Below are 12,261 nucleotides of genomic sequence, written 5' to 3'. Positions count from 1 at the left end.
TGCCCTCTCTTTCCGTGAAGAATTTCTTCCTAATGTCCAGCCCAAACTTGCCCTGTTGCAACTTGCAACCATTCCCCCTGGTTCTGTCCCTAAAAAGTCTGAATAAACTCAATCTTCTTAAATCAAAAGTATAATACCACCCTGATCTGGCTCTTAAAGCAGGAAAGTTCGATACCACCAAAAAAACCCCCTCAAGCCTAAAAAACCAAACCAAAACAAACAAAAAAAAAGGCATTTCCACCCCAACCATAAGAGTTTTTCCTGCAGCGTATAAACTTGAAGCACCGTAAGTGGTTTCACCAGTCACTGGCAGTCACGATCAAAAGCTAAAAAGAGTCAAGATCACACAACACACATTGCAAATGATAAGTATGTTGGAACTGATAGCAGTAAAGGTTAAAAAAATCAGCAAAAAAAGTAAAAAGATACTTGCTTCTATAAATATTGAGAAATTAAGTATAAGATTTAAAAGGTAGCAAAATCAAGATTTATTTTTTTTTAATATCGGAATGCTACTTTAGTGGAACACTTACCTTACAAAGTAAAGACAAAACCTTTAGTATGGAAGTTTTAAGCATCACAAACATCAGATATAGAAGCAGCAGGCAGTTTCAGCAAAGAAATCCTTTTGTCCTTCTAGTAGTTTAATTTGCCCTTACTTGTTAAGCTTTAAATCTTTAAAGACAAACGGTAAGAGAGATACAACTGAGATTTCAGCATGGAATGTATTTATTTTTTAATTTATTTTTTTTAAATTTCCAGTACAGTATTAGGAGGTCATTTAAATACTTTAAAGATTTTGGACAAAAAACCAAGATTCAACTAGGTAAAGAAAAACAATCTTATTGTCGATGAAAGACAAGTATTTGACGACCTTGTGATCTCTGAAGTAGCATTCTCTAGAAAATTCATATTCCTGGGTCACCTAGTCAGGAATGCAGCCTAGCAGGGGATTCTCTTTCTCTCCTTTGTTTAGTGGAGTGTTTCATGCAGAAGACCTCAACTCTAATGGACAGCTTTACCGAGAGGCAGGAAGAAATATTTTTTAAAAAACCCCAAAATACAAACACACAGAACCAAGCCAACATGCTTACCTTGTCATTTTGCTTTAAAAAACAAATTAAGTTTTTCTCTGTAACCATAGATCAGAATGGCAACAATCTTACAGATCAACCCCCTCCCTCATTTTTACTTCCTCTCTTAATCAACAGACAGTATAATTATCTGACACGAGTAGATGGGACAAGAGAAACAATCAGTAAGGAGCTAAATATTGACTGATGTAATTAGGAAAAACAAACAAAGAAAAAAAACCCTTGAATTTAAAATTAACTTTGTTGCCCAGAAAGATAAGTAAAACTAAAAGAAAAATGCTGCTTTTAGTGCAATGAAACAAAGGAGAAAAAAAAAAAGCCTGCAACTGTGCAAACCAGAATATCCCAATTTTTGGAATGCATCTTCTGCTGGAAGCAATGCAGAGAGGTTGGAGATCTCATTTGAGAACATCCAGCCACCAGTTCCTCTTCCGCTATTTTCCTGATCACTTGTATTTGTTAGTCATTTAGTTAACAAGAATTCACACACCAGATTCTGAAACAGAAATTCTCTTTCTGATGCCAGTCAAGGAAATCCTGGCATAATTAAAGGAACAGGCTGGAAAAATTCAGTTAACAATTGTATTTAAGTTCCCCACAAGTATGTTTACACATATATATACTAAAATATTTAAGAATATATATGTGTATATACACACATACACTGAAGTATTGAGGTTCTTTGCTTATCATTTTCAGTCTCCTAAAATCTGGGGGTTTTTATATATATATATAAATAAAAACTGAAATGGAATGTGTTAAGAAGTTAAATTCAACCCTCGCAGCACTAAGCTTCTGGAGACTGGAAGTTCTGAAACTACAGTTCCAATTCAGTTAACACGTTAAGCTGGTAACCTAAATTTCAGAAGCAGCACCTTTCAACTCGGGCAACACTGAAGAGGTTTGTATACAACTTGCTAGCCAGTGTTCTGATGCCCTTCTCCTTTCAATTTACTGCTTCAGTCAAGAATTTGGGTAAAATGAAAATATTTCCTCGCTTGCAATTATGTGACCAAAAGGCAAGAGTGGGTGTGTAGCGGAAGCTGAGGTTCTGGGATGTCGCAGATTCGCGCAGAGTTAATGTGTTCCTCCAATACCTCTCCACACGTGTTACAGTAAGGAGTGCATTTACAACAAGAAGCAGACTGTGACATACAAGCTCAACCTAAGGTCAGCAACGATGTATGCATCAGAGCTTTCTCTGTGCTACTGAACTGTACCTCTTGAAAGTTATTAAGTAAGTATATTTATGCATTTAAAAAACTAAAGTTTCCAAGAGGTTTTGAACTGAGTAAACAGTGAGGAAATTATCTTACATGTCAATTGATAGAGCAAGACTTTTGTTTTTAAATTAGTTTGAATAAGCAACTGGACATCAAGCTTTTTATATTTTGAATTCCTACTGGAGAAATAATAATTTTAATTTGTTGAAATAATGGCCAGCGTGGTGAAGCAACATTCACATAAGTGAAAAAGATGCATCCTGAAACTATATGAAATTAGTAATTCCCACCCACAAAATCTCCCAAAACAAATGACTTAATAGGGCAACTGTTCCAAGCTATGAAAGTTGGCAGAAGAGATTAAGATAAAGATCAGTGTCCGAATCACTGTGAGATTCCATTATGCTCGAAGTTGTAGCTATTTCATCAGCACGTAATATTAAGATGATGAATTAGGTTATCAGACCAAATTTTTATACAGTCTAACAAAAGTTAATGACCTTGTACATGTTGTTACAATTAGAATAGACAGGATGTCTGAGGCTCAGGCCTCAATATTCAGTGAAGTTATACTGCCACCAAAAAGCTGAACAGAATTCCCTTATGCTATCCTTAATCTCATATGCCTCCAGATACAAGTCTTGGACAATTTTGCAGAATATATCGAAATTACACTACCTGGATAAATAAACTGTCCAAGAATTCCTACTGGAAATTTGGTCAGAAAAATAAAAAGTCTAAAGGGAATTCGTATTTAAAGAGAAAAAAGAAAAAGAAATGAAGTGGTATAAGCCCTGATAAGCAGTACATTCTTTGAGTACCTCCAATATTACACAATATTGACATATATGAATGCTCTTCTCAGAATGTACAGAAAATCATTGCTCTTAAACCAAGACAGAGAATACATTAAATAAGAAGCTATCGTCTCAGGTTTAGGAGGATTTCCCATCAGTTTCTGGAAAAATCAGTAAATACAAACACTAACCAGTTTTCAAATCAGGACATAAAATGTCTCAGATTATATAAAAGTATACTCCAACTTCTCTGGAACAGAAGTCAAAGATAAGGCCTCACAATTCCAGTTATAAGAAAGAGCATCTCCTCTTTACTATTTCACCACATGAAGTCAACTATTCAGTGTTTTAAAGAGGGGATTTTATAACAAGGTGGTTGCAATGCAGTTCTTTGTAATATGTACCCAAGTACAGGCAGATTGCTTAAACATGTTAGAGTTTTAACAGAAACTGTTAAAGAAAATGCAACATATAAACAAAATGCAACAAACTACACTGACCAAAGTTTCTTCAAGGTCCTCATACCCAGTAAGGTTCACTACACAAATTAAACATCGTAAAATACAAATTAACAAACCACATGATTAATAAAATCTGTTCACTTTATATTAAACATCTCTAATAGGATTATAGAATGATCAGGTCCTCTGTCACACAGAGGAACTCTTCCCTTTGTGTCACAGGTGGAGGTTCTCATCTTGAATACGACCGTGCAAATCACCCCTTTACTTCAGCAGGTTCTGCAGCATCGCCGTAGCGTATGTGGGGCGAGCTTGTCTGCTCTCGATCGCGTTTTGAAGGTACTGGATACCTCCGCAGCGCTCCCAGATTTCTTCAAACTGTCTCGGCAAGATTTCAGCACCTCGCTTTCGAGTTAAGCCAGTCTCTTCAAGATTAAGCTCACACATATCCATATCATCCTTACCTGAAATGGTTAAAAAAAATTATTACCTTTAAAAACCTTTCACATAATTCAAAGGTCAGACTTCCGGTAACTAGACTTCCTCTCTCAAGCTCTAGTTTCTTAACAGATTTCAGAGCTTATGGGGAAATCAGTCCTTGGACACAGATTTCTTTAAGTTTTGGGTCTTTTTTACACACATAGCAGAAAAATAACATACACATACTTTCAGTTTTACAGTGAACTGCTGTTGTTATTATATTTGTTTAGATGTAACAATGTGATTAAGAACTTGACACCTTGGATCAAGTAGCCAGTATTCTTAAATGGGCCAGGCGCCCTTGCTAAACGGTGTTTATTTACCAAACAGAACCGGCACAGAGAATCCAATGAAATGATGAGTCTAGCTCATTTGCTATATTTTAATCTTGTTTTTTAATAGGTGACCCGCTCATTGTGGCATTCATGACAGCAATGTTACTTTTAGCCATGAGCTTTGACGCTGAACAAGCAACAGTTGGTATAAGGAATTCTATTCAAAATCATTAGCAGAAAACAAAGGAACTTTTGTTGGCAGTAAAACATCATTTGGAAGCTAAACGAATTGGTTGTTTTTTTCCTCAGTCCCTAAGTTAAATACTAAAACTCAAAACACAGAAATGTACACAGTGTTTCTTCAGTTTTTTCTCCCCCTTCCCTTATCCTCCAGAAAAGAAGGATGCAGTTCATTACCAGATCTTTACCTATCCATTGCCACATTTAGTGTTTATTTTAAATTCTTAAGATTAAAACCTATTCTCCCATGCTAGGAAGCATAAATACTGTAAAAGCATCAGTTTGCTATTAGTACCATACTATGGAAAGACAACAGATCAGGTGTGCAAATTGTTTTGATACAAATTGCTGCAATTTTTGAAAGCTAACTTAAGACCAATACAACCTTCCCAAATAAATCATGATGTTTTTCTTCCACTTCAGTGAATAATAGGAGGACACAATAATAAAAGCATTTGGATTCCCGTCCTGTCTACGATTTGCCAGATTAAAGTACAAGTAAAACACGTGGCCAGTTACATCTCCAAATGATATTCCATAACATTTGGTCTCCACCATCAGTAATCCTAAACCCTCAAATTCTGCACAGACACAAGCTCCTAATGATGAAAAAAAAAAAAAAAATAGATGATACAGCTTGGGAAACTTGTACCTGCAGCCTCTTTTTCTAAAATAAATGATCAACTCTGAACCTTTTCAAGTTTTGAATTTTGCTTTCAATACCAACCGGCTACAAGGAGAATGGGTGCCTTGTCAGGATGAAGTTCCATTTGTCGAGCAATCCATGGCCCATCGAAATGTGCGTACCACCAACCCTTCTTCTTGTTCTGGGGATCTTTGTATTGGTCCGCCGGACGGATGAAGGGGATGCGGAAGTAACGTTGCTGTCTGTTTATTTCAATCTCTTGCTGTCTGGCTGGTAGCTGGGCTGTTGGGTTCTGTTGAGCTATCATACAAAAAGAAACCCCCAAAACAAGCAAATAAACAAACAAACAAACAAAAAAGAAAACAAGGAAGTTAGACTTGCTTGATTAGTTAGCAAAGTAAAAAAAAAGAAAAAAAAACAGAACCAAACAACCAACCAAACAAAAAAAACCCAACACCTCGAACAAACTAACCAAACAAAAAACCTGAAAACCCCAGAGATTTTTTCTGAACACATGGTTGTCTGAAGTCTCATCAAACCTAAAAAGCACTCCTACCTCATATAATGAGCACTCTTTTTATCACTACAGCTACAACACTACAACGCTGGTGAGAAAAGGCTCATGTTAACTACTGTACCTATAGGTTGCTCAATCGATCAGGTACATTTCAACAAAACCAAGTGAGCAGAAAAACACATTCTGCTTTAAACCAATGTTTAAAGTAAAAATTCCCATATAGTTTCTTACCAACCAGAAACATTAATCAGTAACTGCTCTAGTTCGGTCTATCAAGGTCATGTTGCAAGAAAGCGTTTTCAGTTACAAAACTACAAAGCATCACTTGAAGGTTTTTGACAGTCAACACAGACAGGTACGTAATACTGTTAGAAATGACTAATTTGTTAATAGAAATGGTGACAACAAATACTGCTCATTAAAAAAGCAACCAAAAACCCACAACTTTCTGCCTAGATTTCTGTATGCTGAACTCCAGCATTAGCATTACTCTCCAGCTCCTTTCTTTTTTAAAGATATTGTTTATTTCAGACCATTAAGATCATCAGACCAAACTCCTAGTGGAGTCAGAGTCACATGGAATCTACTAAAGTTCCAGACATATTTTTGGTAAACATTTCCCATGTGCATTTCTGGACTCCCTCAGAGTACAACACATTTCAGACTTTGGAAAAAAACTTACTTTCAAATAAAAGCAAATACTCTCTAGGTTAACTCATCAACTGATTGACCTTCTTAGTGTATATATAATATTATCATAATCAATTTTAAATAGTAAATACTCTTAAAAGTGAGATCCTTCCCTATAATAACTGCCTCCTATGAAAACTTATTATTTGGTTTAGTGGTATACAATATCACTGTTAAAAATATTTTGTTTAAGAAATTCTGAATGTGAATCTATGTCACCTCTACAAAAGAAAAATCAGTATTAACCGCTGAGTGTTTCAACACAAAGGGAATAATGAAAAGTTAATTCCTTTTTGTCAATTGTCTCTTAGCAGCACAGCTAATTTTTGAGCTAAAATTTAATAAAGTGAAATATGAAAATCATTTTCAATAATGCATTTTTATAGTTATGAACAAGACTAATAGACTAGCAATTGCACCGTGAAATTTCTTCCGTTTAGATTCCAGCAAAAATAGTTTTTGTAAATGTGAAGAGTAGAACCTTTAAAAATATGTGTATTATACAAATCATGCCCTCAAATAATTTTTCCATGTCTACACAAACAGAGAGAAGAAAAACAAAACAGATTTTAATAGGTGAATGCTACTTCTATAAAGTAACTCTGATAAAGCATGTATTTTACGGGGAGACATAATTTACAGTTTATAAGAAATTAGTTCTACTTTCTGCAAATTGTTTGAAGATCTATCACAGCAGATTAGTGCTCGAGTATTGTCAAACACTTTTTGCACTTCAACGGTAACTGCTAAGGCTTATTTCTACCCCTACGTGTATCTACACCCAAGAGGAAACCTAGAGGACAGGAATGCTGAGCAGCCAGTACAGCCTCTACTTTTCAGTGCTTTGGAACTGCAGTTCTTTAGTCAAAAGAAACCATCACCTGAGTGTTAGGTTGTGTGCTAGGAAATCAGCTGTTAGAGTAAGTTGATTCCAGAGTTTTGCTACAAGAAGCCATGTGCAAACAGTAAAAAAATTAAAGAAAACAAGCATAACATTTCTTGGGGAGGGAGGTGGGGGGAGGAAAAAAGGAGAAAAAAAAAAGAAAGATTGCATCTTTAAATAACCTACATGAAAAGGTTATTTCATTCTCCCTTCCCATGACTGTTCAAATGGGTATGATCTCCTGAACACAAACACTGAAGTATGTTTGAACAATTACTAGAGTAACATTAATTACCATCAGTTGAATAATATTGCCAAATTGTAAAACAGAATTTTTTGAACAATTATATTCTATGTACATATGTAGCAAAACACTGGATAATTAATGTTAGTTATAGAGCTCAAGTGTTCCTATTCTTCAAGGTTAGCTTGAATAACCATCTCCCCACTTACGTGAGTTGTTCAAAAATGGTGCAAAATCTGTGAACAGATATTACATGTTGAATGAAACTTAGAAGTGCTGATGCCTTATAAGTTACAGTTTCATTACCCCAACATTTTTTTTCACCAGTGCTGATGACTAACGGAAATTCTAGTTACAAAAAACCCACAGATGTTGAGCTAAGTATTTCAGTTAACTTTCTGTTCACCGACATATATAAAATGTCTCATTTTTTCTTCAATTTTAATACATTTCCTGTTGTTTCTATTTTCATTTGTATATAATTTTGAATTTGATTACTTCAATGATTTGCAATGCCTGATATGAAACTTCAGTTCTATGCACACTAAGCACAGAGTAGTGTAACACATCTGCTAGCTAATGACCGTATTTTTAAATTTTGACATTTTCTGCTAGGAAATAATTTCCAGACCTTTATTAGGACCAGATCTACTTCAATAATAATACACAAACTAACGTTTAGCTTCTATACTGAACGTATGAATTTAATTAAAGGATGCCTGTAAGATTATACGACATCAGTGAAAAGACGGTAAGAAGGAAGTACATCATTTGAAGTGCAAATTCACTGGCACCTGAATGACTTTTAGCCTGAATGTCTAAGAAAACAGAGTTCTTTCTTACTACCTTCTACCTCAGATCATTATCATAGATGGAGGTGAAACATCCATGTAGTATACTTATTTGCAACAGGAAGAATTACTTCTGATATTAATGAGAATCTCTAAAGGTCACTCATCAGTAACTTTGTTCTGAACTGCAACTCTCTTAACGTTTCTTCAGAAATATGAAACCACAGTTCAAGAAAGTATAAAAATGCAACGGAAGACACTGAAAAGAATGCTGTACACGTCTAACTAAACGTCACGAGATCATGAATATTCCAAGCCTTATTTGGACAAATCCAAAGATTTTCTGCTCTCTCTTATTCCTCATCATCAATACTGTTGTGCATGAATATTTATGTTATCCATTTAGCTCAGCCAGAACCTGTGAGCTCCATTTCAAAACAACTTACCACTTGGTAGAAGTGCTTCAAATGCCTTTTCCCACTGTTTCAGTAATAAGCTCTTTTAAGCACTTCAAATTACTAGGCATAGCCACAAGGACCCATTCTTTGAAAACATCTTTTCCAGGGGTCCAGATTTCACTTGCCATTTATCTGCAACAAAGCTCCCTGAGAAGCTCAAATATGAGGACTAACAGTGAGAATAAGTAAGACATCGGTATCCTCTGGGATCTGTCCTCCCCACATCCCAGGACAATGTTCTAATCATGGACTAATGGGACTCTGAGGGAGCATCTTCTCCCCATCTTCCCTTTCCTTTGCTTCTCCTACTAATTGTGTGGCCAGGGAGACAAGAATCGTGGAACCAGAAGACAGCAAGGGAGATCTGACTAAATTATTAAATCCATTTGCTGTGATTCTGTTCATTTCTTAGATTCCTTTTATGACAATCATTGGACTCCTGAGGTGAGGTGGCAGGAAAAGAGTAACAATCCACTGCAAATATCACTCCAGAAAAAGGGCATCTAATTTTCAGGTCTGGCAGTATTAAACATGTTAAATCCTACATCTTGTTGAATTTAAAAGGCAGTCACTTATGCTTGTTAGTACATTGTTTTGACAATAAACATCCATCTGTGAAATCAGCAGAACAACAGTCTAATAAGAAAGGACTGCAAAAAATTGTCATCACATAATCAAAAACTGCAATATCAACACTCATAGAAGTTTAGAAAAAGAGAATGTAAGCTGAATATAAGGCTTCCAGTAATGTAAATGAAGAAATTATTAGTATCATAGATATATATCTCACACAATAAAAGCATGAGAAAAAAAAACAACAACTTATCACCAACACTTTTTTGTTCTGTACGGACTCCAAATGTAATAGTGAATTACAAGACAGGGCCTGATTCCTTCCAGTTCTGCTACAACCAAAAAACCCACATGCAATTCCCTGACAGACTATCTGACAACAGTCACAAGTGTTCCCCAGGGCTTAGTACTGGGGCCAGTTCTGCTTAGCAGCTTTATCAATGATCTGGACGAGGGGATTGAGTGCACCCTCAGTAAGTCTGCAGATGACACCAATCTGAGTGGGCCTGCTGACCTGCTGGAGGGCAGGAAGGCTCTGCAGAGGGATCTGGACAGGCTGGATCAATGGACTGAGGTCAGCACTTAGGTCACAGGCACTACAGGCTGGAGAGCTGCCTGATGGAAAAGGACCTGGGGAGGTTGGTCAACAGTTGTCTGAACATGAGCCAGCAGCGTGCCCAGGTGGCCAAGAAGGCCACAGCATCCTGGCCTGTAATAGGAATAGTGTGGCCAGCAGGAGCAGGGAAGTGATCATGTCCCTGTACTCGGCACTGGTGAGGCCGCACCTTGAATCCTGTGTTCAGTTTTGGGCCCCTCAATTCAAGAAACACATTGAGGTGCTGGAGCGTGTCCAAAGAAGGGCAACAAAGCTGGTGAAGGGTGCAGAGCATAAGTCTTATGAGAAGCAGCTGAGGGAATGGGGATTGTTTAGCCTGGAGGGAAGGAGGTTGAGTGGAGACCTTAGTGCCCTCTACAGCTACCTGAAAAGGAGGCTGAAGTGAGGTGGGGGTTGGTCTCTTCTCCCACATAACAAGTGATAGGACAAGAGGACAAGGGGCCTCCCCCACCAGGGGAGGTTTAGACCGAACATTAGGAAGAATTTCTTCACCCGAAGGGTTGTCAAGCATTGGAACAGGCTGCCCAGGGAGGTGTTGGAGTGCCCATCTCTGGAGGTGTTCAGAAGACATGGAGATGTGGTGCTTAGTGACACAGTTTACTGGTGGACTTCTCAGTGTTACACTAACAGCTGGTCTCAATGATCTTAAAGGTCTTTTCCAATCTGAACAACTCTATGATTCTAACTATTTTTAGGTATAATTCCCTGATCTGAACTATCACTAACTACTCTCAGAAAGAAACATTTCTAATTACAGAGGTCAGAACTAGTATGAACAACCTTAAAAACAAAAGTCTCAACATGCAAACCACTGTTTCATAAATGCAAAATTATCTTCCTTAGTCTTAAGTAGCAGAGCAATGAACATTCAGGACAAATGCCAGAGCAACTGCAATAGCAACAGCAAATCAAGAATTGTGTTTAACAGATGTGAGCTGGTATAAGAAAACATTTTAGGGAGAGCTATTCACTACATGGGTCTCCTGAATGTACCGTACTTTCCACAAAATATTTACCAGTTCCAATCTTTTCAAAATATTCATCTCAAAACAATATAAAAATACTCTTCAAAAATTCCAAGAATTTCCTTCAACCTACCAAAGCCAAAACTCATTCTAGAAAGCTTTTCTTTTGAATATTGCCATCCAAATAATTATAAACACAAATTTAAAACTCCTCACCATAGTCTGTGACGGACTTGGGGGCACGCTGTTCTGTTTCTGCATTGCGTTTCTTATTCTTGGATTTCCACGCATGATACACCTTTAGCCTTCTGTGAAACTCTTCTCTGCATGCTGCCAATAGCTCAATATCTGTGTCATACATGAGAAGGGAGGGATGAGTGAGAGACACGGTTTGCTAAATACTTTTCAATATTGATAGGCAAATAGTTTTAGATCATATTATAACATAATACAATACAATATAATAATAATATAGCCTCATTCTCTGCAGCAACAGGGCCTGTTTTTATGGCCCAGAAATTCCCTTGGAGTGCTATATGACCTTTTCTCCTTTAGAGAAATGGCAGTCCTCGAAGTGTACCACTGTGAGGTATGGAACAGTGAAATGCTACACATAAAACTTGCAGTCCTCTAGATTTGCCTGTTGTCTTTATCACAAGCCAAGCAGTACAGAAACAGAAAAACTTTCACCACTGAACTTTATTACTGCATCTGACAAAAGAAAACCGGCAATTTGACTGCTCAGATCTAGGTTCTTCTTAACCTTTCATAAATGTATTTTAATTTTGTTGAATTTCAAGATAACAAGAGACTGAATGATTGCAAGGCTTTTTCATTAGTCACTAAAGAGTATTCAAACTCACTTCACTTCTGTCTCAAATCAAAAAACAAGGAAAACTTACCACAGGATGTGTTAATTGTATCACGAAGCTCTGCATATTTCCACTTACTGAGATCATGCTTCTTAGTACCAGCAGCAGCTTTTGTAGCTTGAACTGAAGGACCCCTAAAATTATTTTTTTAAAAGAAAAAAAATATTTTTTTCAAGTGTGAAACAGGAATTCTTACATCAGGAGGAACAGACCCCATGATCAACACTGTACTGCACTTATTATGACAAAAATCAGCAGCAAAGCATCTGATTCACAGGCAAAATACTGTATTATTTTCAAAATGTTTGATTAAATGAAAGTGAAAACAATTTTTATGTCTAAAATGATATAATTATCTGATCGGTTGCCCAGAGATTAAAAGGAATTGTCATTAATAGTGCTTACATGTACGTCACCCCACACTGATGTACATTTT

The 12,261-nt window shown here is 36.7% G+C and overlaps 1 protein-coding gene across 1 annotated transcript in view; it reads right to left on the bottom strand.

Moving 5' to 3' along the window:
* Positions 1–3,694: 3,694 nt before the first annotated feature.
* MYO6 (myosin VI) overlaps positions 3,695–12,261 on the bottom strand; it is a 39,479-nt gene continuing 30,912 nt past the window's right edge. Inside the window, exons 20-24 of the mRNA XM_009867504.1 lie at positions 11,856–11,959; positions 11,170–11,301; positions 7,760–7,786; positions 5,298–5,516; positions 3,695–4,039 (exon numbers count right to left, since the gene is read on the bottom strand). Of these exons, the coding sequence (XP_009865806.1) occupies positions 3,840–4,039; positions 5,298–5,516; positions 7,760–7,786; positions 11,170–11,301; positions 11,856–11,959 (682 nt within the window). The 3' untranslated portion in view covers positions 3,695–3,839. The remainder of the gene's footprint in view (positions 4,040–5,297; positions 5,517–7,759; positions 7,787–11,169; positions 11,302–11,855; positions 11,960–12,261) is intronic.

Source organism: Apaloderma vittatum, unplaced genomic scaffold, assembly GCF_000703405.1.
Source record: "Apaloderma vittatum isolate BGI_N311 unplaced genomic scaffold, ASM70340v1 scaffold12564, whole genome shotgun sequence".
Taxonomy (NCBI): domain Eukaryota; kingdom Metazoa; phylum Chordata; class Aves; order Trogoniformes; family Trogonidae; genus Apaloderma; species Apaloderma vittatum.
Note: the sequence above shows the minus strand (reverse complement) of the source record. Positions and strands in the feature narration are given on the sequence as shown.